Source organism: Nycticebus coucang, chromosome 18, assembly GCF_027406575.1.
Source record: "Nycticebus coucang isolate mNycCou1 chromosome 18, mNycCou1.pri, whole genome shotgun sequence".
Lineage (NCBI taxonomy): Eukaryota > Metazoa > Chordata > Mammalia > Primates > Lorisidae > Nycticebus > Nycticebus coucang.
In genome coordinates, this window is record NC_069797.1 from 75,401,384 (window position 1) to 75,419,562 (window position 18,179).

An 18,179-nucleotide genomic window follows, 5' to 3' on the forward strand; every position below is an offset into this window, starting at 1 on the left:
ACTGTTTGTCTGTCCAGGACACTTCTGCCTTGCCCTTTCTGTTCTAGCATATCCCACAGCTATAAATAAAAGTCCCAGGCAGAGAGTTGAGGTTGTTCTGTCATCACAGGTGAATGCAGAGGGAATGGGTCATGCGCCAGGCACCATCTCCACAGGTAGCCAAGAACAAAAGAAGTCAGACAGTGCATTTCTTTTCTTTTCTTTTTTTTTTTTTTGTAGAGACAGAGTCTCACTTTGTGGTCCTCGGTAGAGTGCCGTGGCCTCACACAGCTCACAGCAACTCCAACTCCTGGGCTTAAGCGATTCTCTTGCCTCAGCCTCCTGAGTAGCTGGGATTACAGGCGCCCGCCACAACGCCCAGCTATTTTTTGGTTGCAGTTTGGCCGGGGCCGGGTTTGAACCCGTCACCCTCGGTATATGGGGCCGGTGCCCTACCGACTGAGCCACAGGCGCCGCCCTCGACTCTCATTTCAACCCTGTGAGGTAGGCTATAAATAAGTCCAATTTATAGTTGAGGAAACTGAGGCACGAAGAGATTGTACCCAAGGTTGCATGACATGGGGGTTCACAATTCTTTCTCCTAATGTCTATAGCACGGTGGAGAGTAAGCAGACCATTTATATTGAAGTTTACTGCAGACAAGGGGCTAACAAAAGCCAAAAGGACTCCAAAAAGCACAGGCAGCTGGACAAGTGGCTCACAAAATAGCATTCGCTGTTCTTGGCTACAGCTCTCTGCCTGGCCCTGAGGCCAGAGGGAGCTCCCACCTCAAAGTCCAGATCAGAGAGCGCAAAGCCCAGAGGGGATGGAAAGGGACTTCTTCCACCTTTTGGCTTCTGGCCAAGAGTAGGCCACTTCCCCTGGTGACCTATACTAGATATGGTCATGCCTTGTGGGGAGACCTCATCTCCCACACTCAGGGGAAGGCTTCCCCTTCAAACTAAAATACCAATCAGGTATAAATGCCACCTCCTGAGCTCACATGGGAGAGATACCTTCAGAAGGGTCATTTCATTTCTTTTTTTTCTTTTTCTTGAGACAGAGTCTCAAGCTGTCGCCCTGGGTAGAGTGCTGTGGCATCAAATCTCACAGCAACCTCCAACTCCTGGGCTCAAGTGATTCTCCTGCCTCCACCTTCCAAGTAGCTGGGACTACAGGTGCCCGCCACAATGCCCGGCTATTTTTGGTTGCAGCTGTCATTGGTTGGTGGGCCCAGGCTGGATTCGAACCCACCAGCTCAGGTGTATGTGGCTGGCGCTTTAGCCGCTTGAGCCACAGGCACCAAGCCACCATTTCATTTCTTACTGTAGCTGTGGCTCTGGCCCTGACATCTGGGAATTAATTGATTGCCTGACTTTGTGGCAGATGCAAGCACCCAGGCATAAAGTGTGATTTAGAGGCCCAGGAGAGACCACTGCCCTCAAACATCTCCCTAGATAGCCTGCCATGCTGGCCAAATTTCCCCCACCATCCGTCACTCTTGTGCACAAAGCCACAGTCAGCATGTCCTTGTTCAATGCAATGCAAATCTGTTACCTAGCTGGAGTAAGACATTAATCCACTAACAACGATTTATCACCCATTTTCCCATTAGCAGGGAGCAAGGCAATGAGATAATGGAACACAGGACAGGTAAGTCTTGATGAAGGAGGAGCACGGAAAGCAGGGATGGTGAATCACCGCTAGTGAGGAATGGTGCACAGGGGCTGGGAGGTTGGTGGGGCAGGCAGCAGAGGGACTGGGTGTGAAGGCTGTTTAGATGTGGGCAGGGCCAGGTGAACGCTTTCTCTCTGCACAAGCTGAGCAAAGACCCTCAGAGTCATTTTACACTCTTCCAGAGCTATGGGGGCTTCCCAGTGTGAGGTGGCCATGTCTGCTCCAGCCAAGGTCTGGCACCCTGGCAAGAGCTTTCTTCAGGCTGGCTCTGTGCACACCCAGGAGTCTCCAGCTCACCTTTGTAACTGCAAACACATGTCCAAAGCCAGAACATTGGGGAGGTGGTGGAGAGGGAGCCTAGATCCTGAAAGACTACACAAGCTCCTACATCTCAGGGTTGCAAGGAGCCTTATTGAGCTTCTGGTCACTTTCATTTTACAGTGGAGATTCTCGGTGACTTGCACACGGGATCACCTCTTGGTTGATGCAGGGTCTGAGGCTAGAACCCAGGCTCTGTGGACAGGTCTGGGCGTCACAGGGCGTTACACTCAGATCAAAGAGGAGTCACTGGAGTTTTTGACCAGGGAGGGACAGAAGATGTGCGAGTTGCCCAGCGAAGTCTGAGCGGATGAGAAGCAGCTGGTGCAGGATCCTGGGCGGGTGGGCTGTAGAGATAGAGGCCCTAGGGACTCCCTGGCACCCGGAAGAAGGGAAGGGGTCTTCTCCAGTCGCCCACCTCCCTGGTGCTCTGCAGAAACCGAAGCAGCCCTGGGTCCTCGGGGTTGGTGGGGCTCTAGGAAGTGGCATGGCTCAAGGGGAGGAGCCAGGACCCGCAGCCCGCCAGTCCCGCGGGATCGCGGGGGCTCGGAGCCCGGCCCGGCACCACCAGGGGAGGCTGCGGGGTGGGAGGCGGGGGCGCACAGCTGGGCCGCGGCCACCAGGTGGCGCCGGCGCGCCGAGGAAGCGCAGCGGCCGCTCCCGGGCCACCCCAGCCGCGGCTCGGCCGCCTCCTCCGAGGAAACAATGCGGCGCCTCCGGGCGTAGCGCCGCGCGGGGCCGGACGCTGGACATACGAGCCCGGGAGGGCGATCCGGGAGCGCGTGCCGGCACGGGGTGCCCTCGTCGAGAGCCATGGGCGCGACGCGGCGCGGGGCCGGAGCTCAGCGCGGCCCAGAGGCGCAGGGGGCCGAGGCGCGGGCCCGGGACCGCCTCTAGCCTGCACCGAGGGCGCGGGGCCGGGGATGCGGGCGCCCGCCGCGGGGAGTCCGTCTGCGCGCCGCGGCGCCATCCCGCCCAGCGAGCGAGCCCGAGCAGGCAGACGCGCGGCCGGCGGTCTGGGGGCGCGCCGCCTCCCGGCCCCCAAAATGTGAAGCGGGGAGGGCGGGCACGCAGAGACGGCCGGGCCGGGCGCCCTCGCCGCCCTCCGGCAGTCGCGCCGCTCCCCTTCCCTGCCAGCCGAGGCCGCGCCACCCCGCGGGCAGCGGCCTGAGCAGCGAGACCCCGAGCCCAGCGCTCCCCGCCTGGCTCGGACTCGGCTTCGGCCCGCAGCGGGTTCGCGGCCCGGACTCGGTGGGACCCGGGCCCAGGACGGCGCGTCCGGCCTCTCCCGCGGCTGCTCGCCCAGACAAGTTTGAACAATGATCACAGTCAACCCCGATGGAAAGATAATGGTCAGAAGATGCCTGGTCACCCTGAGACCCTTTCGGTAAAGTTCTCTCCTGGTTGGCGCGGGGTAGAGGTGGGCTGGGTCGGCCTCCGCGAGGCTGGTCCTGGTGGCAGAGGGGGCGGTTCTCGCTTCTGTCCTGGGCATGACCAGCAGGACTGGGGAAATGGGTGGGGTTGTGGTCAGTGTGCGATGAGGAGGGGGCTGTAATTCTGGGACCTGTCCCGAGTTGGTCTGGGATGGGGAGGGTCTGGGTACAGAAGTGCGAATGGGGGCAGAAAGCACCCAGGTCGTGGTCCTGGGCCAGGAAAGCTGTCCCCGGTTAGCGCATCTCTTCCTTTCCCACCTCGTGGACCGTCCCATGGGGCGGCAAAGTTATTGCACCCTTGCCGGGTGGCGCCCTCTCCTGTCCGCTAGTCGCTCCCAGGCCAGCTAGCCCACCGTCTGCCATTGCCTCCTCCGCCCGGGTCGGCGGCGGCACCTCCCCCTCCCAGCGGGCGCCTGTCTCCGACTGGAGCGGCCATGAGATTGGGGGCGAGGACCTCTTCAGCCGGGGACTCGCCTGGACCGAGGGCCTCAGAGAGGCGGGGGCAGGGGCGGCGGGAGCTGGGGCTGGGACTGGGGCTGAGGCAGAAGAGTGGCGCACGGACAGAGACGACCCACCCCTGCTCCACTCCTAGGGGGACTCTGGCCAGAAGGGGCCGGGGCCGCACGGGACTGACCGGACTCCGCTGGTCCCCCCCGTCCGGGGGGCCGCAGAGCCCAGCGGTGCCGGGGCAGCTCCCTCTCCCCTTAGGCGCCAACGGAGCCGGCCCCGATTCTGGGATGGGGAGGGACGCCACCCAAGGGTGCCCAGGGACGCCACCCAAGGGTGTCACCGCTCGGTAGCTGGGCCGGAGGAGGACGCTGAGAGACTGGCGGGGGCCGGACTCGGGACGCGGCCACAGGTGGGGTCCCGGCTCAGGACAGAGGGGGTGAGACAGGAGCAATGGGTGAGGCGCCCGCGGCCTGGGCTGCGGGAGGGGCCGGGCTTGAGCTCCTGCCCAGAGCCCGGGCCCCTCCCAGGTCCCCTCTAGTTTCCTTCCCGGCTCCAGACAGGAGGTGGGACGCCGTGGCTCACCTGGCTCCCTCCTCCCGTCACACGGGGCTCAGGCCGGGCTGAGAAGGCGGCCTGGAGGACGGCAGAGGTCAGGCTGGATGGAGCATCGTGGTCCGCGGGGTGCAGGAGGACGGTAGAGCTGGGGTAGGGTCTTGAGCAGGATGGCGGGTATCAGCAGCACCCCCTGAAGTGCCCACGGGAAGCAGGGCGGGAAGCGGGCGTCCTCCTAGAGGGCCTTGCTCCTCCAGGGAAGTCCTCGAATTCCTGGCCCCACCAGGACCGCTGAGAGGGTCCTCGCCCCGTCTCTCCTCACCCGGTGCCCGCCCTGCCCTCCAGGTCATGGGAAGCTCCCGACATTTTTCTAGCATGGAGAAAAATGGAGACCAGCACCACGGACAGCGCTGGCCTCCCGGGGCTCCTTCTGTCTAAGGCCCTGGCCAGGTTTTTTTTTTTTTTTTTTTTTGTCCTTATCTGGAGGCGGGATTCGAGGGTGGGGCTGCTTAGGTGCCCCCCAACCCCAAGTCGCTTAACTTCACCTCAGGGTCTCCCTAGGCCCCTGGGAGACTCACAATCCCCAGTAGAGTCTTCATGTCCCCTTCAGGAGGGCACAGACCTCCAATTTCATCACCCCAACTTATTAGCCCCCCTGGGCCATATGCCAATGCTGTTCCCCCCGGCCTCTCCCAGAGCCGCTGGCAGGGCCTGTATTCTGTGGGTCTCCTGTGGGGTTGCCTGATGAAAATTTGGAGGATGAAAACATTTTAATTTGAATACACTATAGATGGTCCCCGGATGATGTGGGGGACCCTGGGCCCCAGCAGAGGGAGAGGTGGATAAGGTCTGTTGTGGGCTTCAGGTTCTGGGGTGAAGACATCTTTCTCACAGGTCTCTGGGTCCTGGCAGGCAGCGCGGGTCCCCAGCTGGAAATATAAATCTATGGCCAAGGGAGAGGGAAATGAGCTGGGAGAAGTCTGTCCTTGTCCTCAGCCTGAGAGGACAAATAACTAATTTTCCCCGGGATCTCTCTGGGTGTGTGACTGCGCCTCCCCTATGCCATTGCTCTGGCTGTTGTTCTGAGACCAGCCCAGTTTCATCTGGGGGAAGCCCAGGGTTTGAGCATCATCCCCATCTTGGCAGAATTCCTTTAGGGAACCCTCTGAGGTGAGGGAGAAGCACCCCCGTGCCATGTCACCTGCTAAATCCTCATGTCCTGCCCTCCCTGTCTGAGGTGTGGTCTTTTTGAGACGGTCTTCTCCTGGAAAGCTCCTAACATCTGCTCTACTCTGGGGTTCTGCCCCTCTCTGACTTAATCTCTAAAGCTTCTTTTAAATATGGGCTGGGAATTTTGTTGTGCTTTTTATTTTCTTCTGCAATTATGTGTTTTCTTTAATGGACCCAATTTTAATTAAATACTGCTCTGCCAGTTTCAAATAATGAAGATTAAAATGCATAAAGCAAGTCTTGCATAAAGATACAAACAATCGTGGACTGTGGGGATGGGAAGTGGAGGTTGGAGAGCCAGAGGTCTGTGCCGTGATTTGTGGGGCTCTCCCCTGTGAGCCTGGCTCCCCACTAGATGGGGTTCCTCACCCTGACCTGGTGGGGGGCTCCCCTTAGCTCTGCCAGTTCATCTAGTCCTCTGATAGATTCAGAGTCCCAGAAGAGCCACTGCCTCTGGCCACTTCTAAGGCTGTGCTGGGGAGCTGTTCTCCTGTTGGGGGCCCAGGACTAAAGATTGAAGCAGTAGGACCCTGGGGCTGAACTTGAAGGTGTGGGGTTCTGGCCTTGTTCCCTGTTGTCCCCTGGGGCTGCCCGAGTGCCTGACACCTGGTGAGTGATCAAAAATTATGTGTTAAAGGAATGAGCAAGAGTCCTGCTTTGGCCAGCCCTCACACCCAGTGTGACAGCACACACACCCAGGTGACGCTCCATGCACAAGTGTGAGTACCACTGGCCAGTCACTGGTGCAGGCTGATAGTGTGCCTGCCCAGGGAGTCTGGGTGCAGACAGGGGCCACACACTCTGCCCACAGTGATGAGCGGGACCCCTCCTACCCTGTGAACACAGATAAGGAGGTGACTGAGCTAGCTCATGACTGCTGCAGGGAGGCCTGTGTACACACAGTACTGAGCGTGTCCCAGGTGATTGATGGGATCCAGGTGGGTTCCATCTGGACCAATTGTTTGCCCTCTGGCTGGCATCAGGCCCTGCTGTGTCCACCAGTGGTTCTCAAACTTTGGCAGCTATCAGAGCCACCAGGAGAGCTTGTTAAAACAGATCGTTTGCCCCACCCCCAGGGTGTCTGGTTCGGTAAATCTGGAGTTGGGCCCCAGGATTTGCATTTCTAACAATTCTCAGGGCATGCTGATGCTGCTGGTCTGGGGCCACCCTTTGAGGACTGCTATTGTTAACGAACCAGCTCTGTCTTGAGGCCAGAACTTCCCCAGCCGTATGCCAATAAATGGACATCATTCTCCTTCATGGTTTCTCCTGTGGCTTGTGGCCAGCTTTTTGTAGTTGGGTTCTCTGTACCTTGTGGTGGTGCGAGCCCTCGTGGGCCAGGAGCTCAACCCCATCCTTTTATTCTCCCATTCATCTTTTGCTTCCTTCATCAATCATTATTAAAGTGCGTATGCAGTCCTTACTAGGTGGAGTGCTGGGGTGCCACAGAGCTGGCCTGCCCTCCTGATCACCCTGTTCCTCTTTGCAGGCTTTTTGTCCTGGGAATCGGCTTCTTCACTCTCTGCTTCCTGATGACATCTCTGGGAGGCCAGTTCTCTGCCCGGCGCCTGGGGGACTCACCCTTTACCATCCGCACAGAAGGTATCTTGGTGGGGCAAAGGGAGTCAGAAATGAGTGCTGTGTTTATAGGTCAAAGAGGACCTGTCTTTGAGCCTAGCACCATAAGGGGCTTCTGTGACCTTGCATGCTGCCTTGACTCTGGTCCTGGCTGTGGTCATCAGGCTTCCTGATTCTCAGGCCACACAAAGGCCTTGGACCTAGAGTCTCCTGGGCATTTGAAGAGTCTCCCTAGTTGCTTTTAATTGGATGTTGGGGTGGAGGGTCTGTAGACACGGGACCCGTTTTGTTGAGACACATATCCTTGCCTTTGACCCAGGCTGTGGCCACAGTGGGGGATAGGCCTAGCCATGAGCTCACAGGTCTTACCTCTGAGCTCTTAGGACATAGATCTCTCTAGTCCCTCTTTGCTCCTTGCCCACAGGACACTTGCAAAGCAGGTGGGATAGAGATTGAAGCATGGGCTTTGGGGACCAGATGGGTCTGGGTTTGCATCCTAGTTCATCACCTACGTGCTGTGTGCTGTTGGCCAAGTCACCTAACTCACATACAAAGAAGAAAAGCAATGACCTTCTTCAGAGATTGGATTGAATGGGCTGTCACATGGAAATTACCTGGCATGGCTGGGGCCACATGGCATGAGTGGGACAAGGAGGAGCCTTTCTTCCAAACCTGGGCCTTGTTCCCCATTTCGCTCAAGGAGAGGTGGGAAACAGAACAGTGTCCTGCCCCCTGTGTCACTGGTGGGAAGGAGGAACAAAGAACAACTGTTTGGGGGCTGCCTCCTGGAATGTAATCTTTGAAGTCCACCTTCTGAAACTCACAGGGCATGGCTGTCTGGCTCCCCTGTTCCCAGCGATGAATATTGTAGCCATCTGTGGAGGGTGCTCGGAGGGGCTCTTATCATGCCATCTGGCATTTCATCATTAGATTCATTCCTTTGGTTACCATACACTTCTTTAAACTTGCAAAAGCTCTCAGAAGAAATCTCACACTTATTAGTCATTCAAGCTTGAGTGTAAGTTAATTTATCCCATCTCTGACTCACAAAGATTCCTCAATCTCTTGGAGCCTCTCATTTTTCCTCGGGCGAATGGGGGTAATAATACCTGCTTCTCAGGGTTGTCAAGAGGATGTGTTAAGATAAAACACAGAGAGGGTCCTGGGTAGCATCTGGAAAACAGTGAGAGCTCCATACATGTGTAATGGACGTGTTGAGTCTGCAATGGGGACTCCCCAGAAAGGATGTTTTTGGGAGAGGACCAAGGAGGTGCTGGGATTCCTACACAGGAGATGCTGAAGACTGAGATTGGCAAAGGGAGTGGGGGAAGTTGTGAAGGTGCCTGGAAGTGTGCTCACTCAGAGGTGGGACGGAGGAGCAAGTGGTATGTGGGGAGAGGGGGTACAGAGAGATGCTTATGTTACCTGGGTGCTGCCTCTGGAAAGGGGCAAGCCTGTCTGGGTGGGCTGCTATAAAGGGTGTGAGGCAACTGGGCCTCTAGAAATCTCAGGGGGCCTAAGAGATGGGTGTTAGGGGTTAGGGAGCCAGGCTCTGTGGCTGGCTCTGGCTTTTCTGCCCATCTGACTAAGGAGGTTGGGGGGTGCGTCAAGGCAACTCTGCTACCTACCCCATGGCTCCTGCTCCCCTAGCCTTGGGCACAGTGGCCCAGAGTACAAAGGGCTGTGGGAGGGCTGCTTTGCTCTGTGAGACTTTGCTGGGAGCAGAGCTGCTAGGGGTCCAGCTCCAGCCTGAGATCTGTGTCTTAGAGGTGGGTGGATCCACACTGGCCATGTGATTAAACTGGAGGGGTGTTTGTGTATGTTTGTGTGTGTGCACACGCTTTTTATTGATGTATAACACACAAAAAGGAATGATCCAGCTGGGTGTGGTGGGTCACGCCTCTAATCCTAGCACTTTGGGAGGCCAAGACAGGAGGATCACTTGAACTCAGGAGTTCGAGACCAGCCTGAGCAAGAGTGAGACCCTGTTTCTACTAGAAATAGAAAAACTAGCCAGGCGTGGTAGTGGCCGCCTGTATGTAGTCCCAGCTACTCAGAAGGCTGAGGCAAGAGAATCGCTTGAGCCCAGGAGTTTGGGGTTGCTGTGAGCTGTGATGCTATGGCACACTAGCCTGGGGACAACAGAATAAGACTGTCTCAAAAACAAAACAAAACAAAACAAAACAATCCATGCAACCAGCAAGCCAGGTGAAGAAACAGAATATAGTCAGTCCCCAAAGTGTCCTCATGCCACCTCCCAAGGACAGTCAGGATCTCGACTTCTGACAGTATAGAACAGTGGCTCTCAACCTGTGGGTTGCGACCCACAGGAACTGTATTAAAGGGCTGTGGCATTAGGAAGGTTGAGAACCACTGGTGTAGGTTTTGCCCATGTTTTGGATGTGATGAGAATGGAGTCATGTGGGGGTTCTTTCTTTGTGTGTGACTCCTTTCTCTGGATAATATATTCAGGAGGCTTGATGCCTATAGCTCAAGAGGCTAAGGCGCCAGCCACATACACCAGAGCTGGTGGGTTCGAATCCAGCTGGGGCCTTCCAAACAACAATGACAACTACCACCACCCCCAAAATGGCTGGGTGTTGTGGCTGGCGCCTGGAGCCCCAGCTACTTGGGAGGTTGAGGCAAGAGAATCACTTGAGCCCATGAGTTGGAGGTTGCTGTGAGCTGTGATGCCACGGCACTCTACCCAGGGTGACCACTTGAGGCTCTGTCTCAAAAAAAAAAATACATTCATGGGACTCACCCATCTTGTCGCATGTGGTTGTGGTCTTTTGTTCTCACTGCTGTGTGGCCTTCCTTATGCGAATACACCTCCATGTTTTTATCCCTCCTCCCATGGTGGGCATTAGGTTGTTTCCAGTCTGGGCTTCTGTGAATAGTGCTCCTGTGAATGGTCTCGTGCGTGCCTTTTGGTGAACACAGGCAGGCATCTCTCCTGGGTTTACCTGGGAGTGGATTTTCTACATGTTGGAACATTGGTTCTCAGACCAACTTTATCCAAGGTGAAGACTTTTCACATTTCCCTGGCCTGGCTGGAGGCTGACCGTCTGGAATACCGAACTAAAGTCCAAGAGGAGGAGAAGGAAAAAGAGGCCCCTGAGAACTCAGGAGAACTGACCCTGACCTGGTTTATACCCCAGTTCTTATTTTCCCCTGAGATTTCTTTGATGGCCTTGGATCAAGCTGATTTGCAGGGGCTGGGCTTGGGGAGCCCTTTGCACTGTGAGTTTAGAATCCTGGTCCTGCTTGGGAAGTGCCTCAAACAATGTCCCCTGGGACAGCCCTACAGGAAACCTGGGAGGTGCTCAAGGGGAGGTCTGAGACTGCAGGGGGGACTTGGCTGAATCAGACCTGGGGAGGGACGCTGCCAGCTCCTGGGTGGAGCTATTGGAGGACACACATTCCATCATCCAACAGAGTTCTGGGGGTCTAAGCAACCGGACAGCAGAGTCAGGAGAAGGAAACCCGCTAAGGCCCTGCCATTTAGGGGTAAAAAACACCCTTACCTCAGTCGACAAAACAATCTGAGCACAAATGGGAAAAATGATTTCTTTGCCTGTCAAACTAGTGACAGGAGTGGGGTCCCACATGGACTGCGGCTGGGAAGGGGCAAGCAGGAGGTGGGTTTTCTGTGAAGGGAAGGTATGAGGGCCCCCTGCAGCCTCCTGTGGGATCTGGTCTCCTCACAGAGGCTCTGAGCTCTCCTCTGTGCTAATTTATGTTAGATGATAAAGTCCACTAGTTCGGGGATAATAATATGACAGACCTCTCATTCTCTATTCTTAAGGACGCAGGAGAGGAGGCCGAGTGGGCAGTTCTAACTCAGAGGTCTGACAGCATTCCCTCTTGCCGCAGTTGGGCTTGGACCCTGGGGAGAGTTTTTGGCATGTGCCTCCCAGGCAGCTCCGCATCCCTTTCCCCCCCAGGCCCTTCTCCTCTTCTGGGGAGGGGTTTGCTTCCCTCCTAAAGTGGCTCAATGTGGCCGCAGCATCACTGCTGTGTGGGGGGCCATTCCCTGAACTCAGTCTTGTCTTGAAGAAGTAGGCATAGGAGGCTGTCTCTGGGGTCTGCAGGCTGGGGGTCTCTGGGGGAGCTGCATGTGTCTGCCTGGACCCCCCAGGCCCTGGCCAGGAAGTGGGAATGCTTCCCGGCTCAGTAGTTGGACCCTGGTGCTGAGGGGCTCTGGAGCTCTTCTCTCAGGGGCTGGGCCAAGAGGGCTGAGGAGCAGCCGCATCTGGCCTCCCGGGACCTGGTCCCCATCTCTTCCCCTGCCTGAAGCCCAGAGCTCCCAGGGCCTCAGCTGGTTTCCACTGCGGCTGACTACTGAGAGACAAAGGTTCTCATTTCCCCAGTGCAAACGGTGCTGGGGAGGTCTCTGTTACCTGGAGAGGTGGGGGCTTGTTCAATTTCTGGCAGTAAAGAGTAGCAGTGGGGACCAGGAAGCGGCAACAAGGGAGGATGGAGGGATAGAGAGAGAAAGTCTAGGGAGGGGACGGGGCCGTGGTGGGTAATAAAAACACCCTGTCTATAAATATGGGGATCCATTTGTGTCTCTGGGTGTCCCAGCTTTCCTTATTTATATGGAAATATGGAGGGAACATGTGTTAGTTCTGAGATGTATTGCTGGGGCCTCCCATTAAATACATTTCAATTTAGCTGATGCCAGGTCTGGGGAAGCAGTGTCAGCTTGCTCCGCTGACAGTCTTGGAGCTGGTGGCAGCATCCGAGGGAGCTGGGTGCCATCCGTGGCCTTGTCGTTGGTCATCTCCTGGGCAGAAAATGCTCTTGGTGTTGGCGGGGCCCTCGGGAAGGAGTGTGGGCTGTCACCCTGGGGCTCAGGGCTTCTGGAGCTCCTCGCCACCTGCAGAGGGTGGGAGCAGCTCCTGAGGCCAGGGTGGGTGGGGGCGTCTCATCGTCTTGGTCCCAAGACGATGGGGGGATTAAAGAAACATTCTGGGGGATCTGTCTCCTTAGGCATAGCCATACTGAAGTCTGGGCTGGGGTAACCCACACCTCCATAAGTCCTTCTGTCTTTTGGGGGGATGCTTTCTGTTGACATTCTTTTTTTTTTTTTTTTGCAGTTTTTGGCCGGGCTGGGTTTGAACCTACCACCTCCAGCATATGGGGCCGGCACCTTACTCCTTTGAGCCACAGGCGCCACCATTTTTTTTTTTGAGACAGAGTCACTACGTTGCCCTTGGTAGAGTGCCATAGCATCACAGCTCACAGCAACCTCAAACTCTTGGGCTTAAGTGATTCTCTTATCTCAGCGTCCCAAGTAGCTGGGACTACAGGCACCCGCCACAAGGCCAGCAATTTTTTTTTTTTTTTTGCAGTTGTTGTTTAGCAGGTCCAGGCCAGGTTTGAACCTGCCAACCTCGGTATATGTGGCTGGCACCATAACCACTGTGCTATTGGCACCAAGCCCCTTCTGTTGACATTTTTAAAGAATTGGTTTAATCCTTCCTATGAAGCATAATCCATAACCCCTCGAATCTTCAAAGATTCTTGGGGAGGAGGGCTTTATGTTTCCTTGGTCACCTCTTATGCCAATTTCTTGCCTCAAAATGAATGATCTCACTTGGCACCTCCTCTCCTCCTTCCTCGGTCTCTCCCATGTTGACCTAGTGGGAAGGACACCCTGTGCCCATAGTCTTATCTTCTCACCCACAGCCCACCAACACCAGGCCACGGGTGTGGCCACCTGTGCGGAGGTGCGGGCTTCAGACTGCTGTCCTGTGCAGCTAACGGGTTCAGGTTTCCACTTGCATGCCTGACGCCAGGACCCGCTGCAGTAGGAGCTTCCCTGTCCTGCTTAGCCCTCGGCCCACTCCTGCCACACTGTTCCTGTGCCTCCTTCTCTTTCCCTCTTTTTTTTTGAGACAGAGTCTCACTCTGTCATCCTGGGTAGAGTATAGTGTTGTCATCATAGCTCACAGCAAGCTCAAACTTCTGGGCTCAAGCCATCCTCCTGCCTCAGCCTCCTAAGTAGCTAGGACTACAGGTGCACACCATAATGCCCAGCTAATGTTTCTATTTTTAGTAGAGACAGAGTCTTACTTTTGCTCAGGCTGGTCTCAAACTTCTGAACTCAGGCAAACCACCTGCCTTGGCCTCCCAGAGTGCTAGGATTACAGGTGTGAGCCACCCCACCCGCTGACTCTCTCTGTGGCTCCCAGGCTTTCTATGAGACTATGTGGAGTCACTGAGCTTTCCCTGGGTCTGCTCTGGACATCTAGACTCTGCTCTGGCCCATTCAGGATTTTAGCAGAACCAAAGAGCACTCTCTCCCGGAGAGGGCTCTAGCCTTCACAGGAGCATTTCTCTCCTCTCCTATTACCCTGGTCTGTAGGGGCAATTAGGGGAAGAGGTAAAAATAGGCATTGCCTCTTATTGGGGTGTAGAACCTCAGAGGTCAGTGAATCCAGCTCCCTTATTTTACATGGGGTGGATACTGAGTCCTAGAGAAGGAAAGTGACCTGCCTGCCCTCCATCCTGGCCTGGGCCATCCAGCTGCTGCTGCAGCCTCTGCTCTATCAGCTCTAGGCCAGATCTCAGAGTTTTTGGACCATCAGCTATTTAGCACCGTGGGGAGTGGGTGCTCCTGACAGTGTGATAGGAGGGCTGTGTCCTGTGATGCTGAGGTCTCAGGGAGGGGCATGGGAGCTTGGGTTGGGGTTGGAGAGCCAGGTCAGCAGAGTCACGGGCTGGGTGCCAGGTGCCAGGCTCACGACATTTCTAGGAAGGCAGCCATGCACCCTGAGTGCATGGGCTCAGTACTATGGGAACAGCTGCTGACTAGACCCTGTGGTCAGTCAGGCCTGAGTGCCCTGGCCAGGGGGTGTCAGAGAGAAGGTGCTGACTATGGGCATCCCAGCTAAGGTTCGCCTTCCTTTTTTCATCCCACCCCTTTGGCGAAGGAGCCACTTCAGCCCAAGCTATGAGCAATGGCTCACCAGAGCTGCCCAGGGAGGCCAGGCAGGCTGTGCACTGCACAACTCCACAGCACCCATTAGGTGACCACAGAAATTGTGTCCCCTGAAGTTGTGCCAAAGCAGCAGCCGGCCAGATCATCTCCTATTTTCTAGCTGAACTGAACCTCCCTCTTCTTTCCTCCATGCCGCAGGCACAGGGGGAAGCTGGCGGGCATTTGGATGATGGGCACGGGCAGGGGTCTCAGAGGTGACAGTGACTTGAAAGAGTAAACCATTGCTCCCGACTCTGTGAACTTGAAAGAGACAGGGAGCTGTTTTTGTCTTGTTCTGTGGGTGAACCACTGGAGTGTGGGAGAGCACAAGGAGGAGCTGAGTGGCCAGACAGACCTGAATTTCTTTTATTTAACTACTTCTTAAAAATATGCTCAGTTTTCTGAGAGGGAAATGTGGGAATGTCATTTGCTATCGCACGTCTTGGACGGAGGAGGAAACAGAGATTGTATTTTTCCTGCCTTCCTTTCTACGCCCGTTTTCTCCGACACCTGACCCCATCTGGGGCTTCTTGTGCCTCTCTGCTTCTCCCTCCTCCTCTCCTCTGCTCTCTGGGTCCCTCCTCCCTCCCCCATTCATGCCTCTTCTCCTGGGCTCAGACTTGTCTCCTGTGGCTCCTGCTAAGGGAGCCACAGCTCCTCCCTACTCTGGGGCTGGTGCCCGGATAGCATTGCTAGACCTCAGGCAGGTTCAGTTGGCAGGGAGCCCAGAAAGGGGGTGTCTTATATTGTATAGAAAAGTGGCAGTGGCTGGACAGGCCAGACCCAGGGGAGGAGGGGTACAAGAGCAGCAGCGGTGTCAGAGCAGCCCTGGGCTGCCCCCTCCCTCTGTCCCTCTCCTGCCCCTTGTTCTCAACGGCCTCTGCTGCCACCTCCATGGTGCTGTGACATTGGACTGAGTGAGGCCTGGTATACACAGGGTTGTATGCATCCCAACCCTATCTGTCCCTTGGAGCCTGCTGGTGTGTCCAGCTTCTGAGAAGCAGATGCTGGTGGTGCTTACACCCCTCGGCCCTTACAATTTTAATTCTGATGTGCTTGAACCAGGCTTCTAGCTACCAACATTTCTGTGGCTTTGCTGTGAGCTTTCTTTGGCCACCCTGTGGTGGGCAGAATGTGCCAGAACATTACTGCTCCTGGGAGCAGCCCTCCCCCATGACTGGCAGGAGATGGTGTGTAAATGCCCAGGTGGGGCAGCTCTGAGGCTGAACTCTGGACGCACCTATCGTGGGAGCCTTCCTGCTCTGTCTCTTCCTCACTTCGCTATGGGGGCTCCTTCATCTCCCAAACCCTTGTCCCAGGCTCTGCCTCTGGCCTTGCAGCCCATGCAAAAGGTGGGCATTGTATCTCTGTGACTCGGCTTATTTGTAAGGGTGATTTGGATCCTGACCTGAGGGTTTGAAGGAACTGAGTCGGGGTTTTGGTGCCTGGAGCTGAGCACGGTGCAGACTGCGCAGAGGGCTGTTTAAACCCTCAGAAGATTTAATTAAGAGGGAGGCTGAGCTGCTCTCTCACACTGGCACTCGTGACACTAATGATCGGGGATAATTAGAAAGGAAGCCGCGAGGATCTCAGGCTGGTTAATGGGCTCCTGGTCATGTGCTTCTCTTTCATTTAATTCTGTTCCTCACCAGGTCCCACTGCCCAGGCTGAGGGCAGAGGGCAGGGCTGCCTTCTCGGCTCTAGAGAGGCCTGCCCTGTCAGTTGACCCTTGGGAACCCAAAGCCCACCTGGAGGTCCAAGGCAAACGCATTATGGTTTTCCGCAGTGGGGTCCAGGGGTGGGATAGGGAAGGGGTCAGTGCCCGTAACCTGGGCAGGAGAAACACGTAGGGCAGCAACACAGCCCCGGGCCCTGGAACAGGCTGCCAACCTCCCACCTGCGTCAGGATCGCATGGGGAGTGAGCAGAGCATAGATTCCTAGACCCCAGGCTCTGGAGAGTTGAATTGGCAAATCTAGACCAGGGCCTATAATTTGAATTTTACAGCCTGGCCAGGAGATTCGGATGCCCGTGGGTGACTGACTGACTACGCTCTTGGAAACCCTGATCTATCTGGAGCTTGGTAGGATATCTCATAGATTATAGCTAAAGCTCCATTTTACAGTTGACAAAACCGATTAAAAACCACCCTACCATTGTCCAGCAGGCTTGGCCCAGCGCTCTCTCCTCTACTGTGGTGCTGTTCTCTGCACACAGGGAACAGAGGCAGCAAAGGGGCATCCTGCCTGGCAGGGGTGACGGCAGGCAGGCTCCCTCTCTAGACCCCTCCTTTACAGTGGCCAAGGAGGAAGGGAGTGGGGCTGGGGGTCCCAGCAGTTGGGCCCCGGTGTCCTCCTGTGGGGTTTGGAAGGGCCTGGGCCTCACCTGAATGCCTGTCCTGTGCCCACAGTGATGGGTGGCCCTGAGTCCCGGGGCATCCTCCGCAAGATGAGCGACCTGCTGGAGCTGATGGTGAAGCGGATGGACACGCTGGCCAGGCTGGAGAACAGCAGTGAGCTGCACCGAGCCACTGGCGACGTGCACTTTGCGGCAGACAGGTGAGAGGGGCACGGCGGAGGGGGAGACATCATGAGTAGGGCAGGGATGGTGCCCTGGGGCGCTGTGGTTGGGAGGACATAGCTTCTAAATACGCTGCAGGACTCGCCACCTTTTTTGTGAATGAGGAGAAAACCTTAGTACAGAAAACCACATGGGGCTCGGTGCTTGTAGCTCAGGGGCTAGGGCGCCAGCCACATACACCAGAGCTGGCAGGTTCAAATCCAGCCCGGGCCTGCCAAACAACAATGACAACTACAACCAAAAAATAGCCAGGTGCTATGGCAGGTGCCTGTAGTCTACTACTTGGGAGGCTGAGGCAGGAGAATTGCTTAAGCCCAAGAGTTTGAGGTTGCTGGGAGCTGTGATGCCACAGCACTCTACCAAGGGTGACATAGTGAGACTCGGTCTCAAAACAAACAAAACAAAACACACGGTGATACCACCCAGAGCACATTTCTACCAGGGGGATTTAGCAACTATAAAGGTTTTGCCACATTTGTGGCCTATCTTTTCTTTTCTTTTTTTTTTTGTAGAGACAGAGTCTCACTTTATGGCCCTCGGTAGAGTGCCGTGGCGTCGCACAGCTCACAGCAACCTCCAACTCCTGGGCTTAAGCGATTCTCTTGCCTCAGCCTCCCCAGTAGCTGGGACTACAGGCGCCTGCCACAACGCCCGGCTATTTTTTGGTTGCAGTTTGGCCGGGGCCGGGCTTGAACCCGCCACCCTCGGTATATGGGGCCGGCGCCTTACCGACTGAGCCACAGGCGCCGCCCTGTGGCCTATCTTTTCTTTTCTATTTTTTAAATAAAATATCACAAATGAAAACTGAAGGGCCCTTTACTGACTTCTCCCTAAAGACAAGTGTTTCCCTGAGCTCCTCAGCGTGAGTCCTTCTAGTCCATTCTAAGCACTTTTGTATATGTGTTTCACATGCAAACCATGCGATTTTAACAAATTTCACATAGTGGCATCTTGTACTACGTACCCTGCGGGCTTGTTTTTTTTAAGCTGTGTCCATGTTAAGAGGCATGTATGGTCACTAATGGCTCCCAGGCTGTTTGTGCCAAGTAGAATTTCCAGCTTATTTGTTCTTCATGTTCCCCTACTTATCCAGAGTGTCTGAGAGCCCCAAGAGTTTGTGGTCCTACATCCCCCTCAGAACCCAGGCGGAGCAAAAATCCCTGTCATGTGTCTTGTGGATAAGGAATCTCTGGTACCTGAGAGAATGGACATGTGTAAACTCAGGCAGTCCAGACTGGGGAGCCCCAGCCCCAGGGACATGGAAGGAGGGGCCCTGATGCCACCCCTCTCCTTTTTTTTTTTCTTTTCTGAGATGAGATTGCTTGTTGCCCAGGCTGGATTTGAACTCCTGAGCTCAAGCGATCCTCCCACCTCCACCTCCCCAGTAGCTGGGAC

At 55.7% G+C, this 18,179-nt stretch overlaps 1 protein-coding gene across 4 annotated transcripts in view; it reads left to right on the plus strand.

Moving 5' to 3' along the window:
* Positions 1-2,668: 2,668 nt before the first annotated feature.
* Positions 2,669-18,179, plus strand: part of MGAT5B (alpha-1,6-mannosylglycoprotein 6-beta-N-acetylglucosaminyltransferase B) — a 70,733-nt gene continuing 55,222 nt past the window's right edge. Inside the window, exons 1-3 of one of the 4 annotated variants that reach the window (XM_053570032.1) lie at positions 2,669-3,361; positions 7,129-7,241; positions 16,615-16,762. In XM_053570032.1, the coding sequence (XP_053426007.1) occupies positions 3,294-3,361; positions 7,129-7,241; positions 16,615-16,762 (329 nt within the window). In that variant the 5' untranslated portion in view covers positions 2,669-3,293. Of the gene's footprint in view, positions 3,362-4,171; positions 4,267-7,128; positions 7,242-16,614; positions 16,763-18,179 lie in introns of those variants that run through there. The other 3 variants (XM_053570035.1, XM_053570034.1, XM_053570033.1) reach the window with 3 other exon arrangements.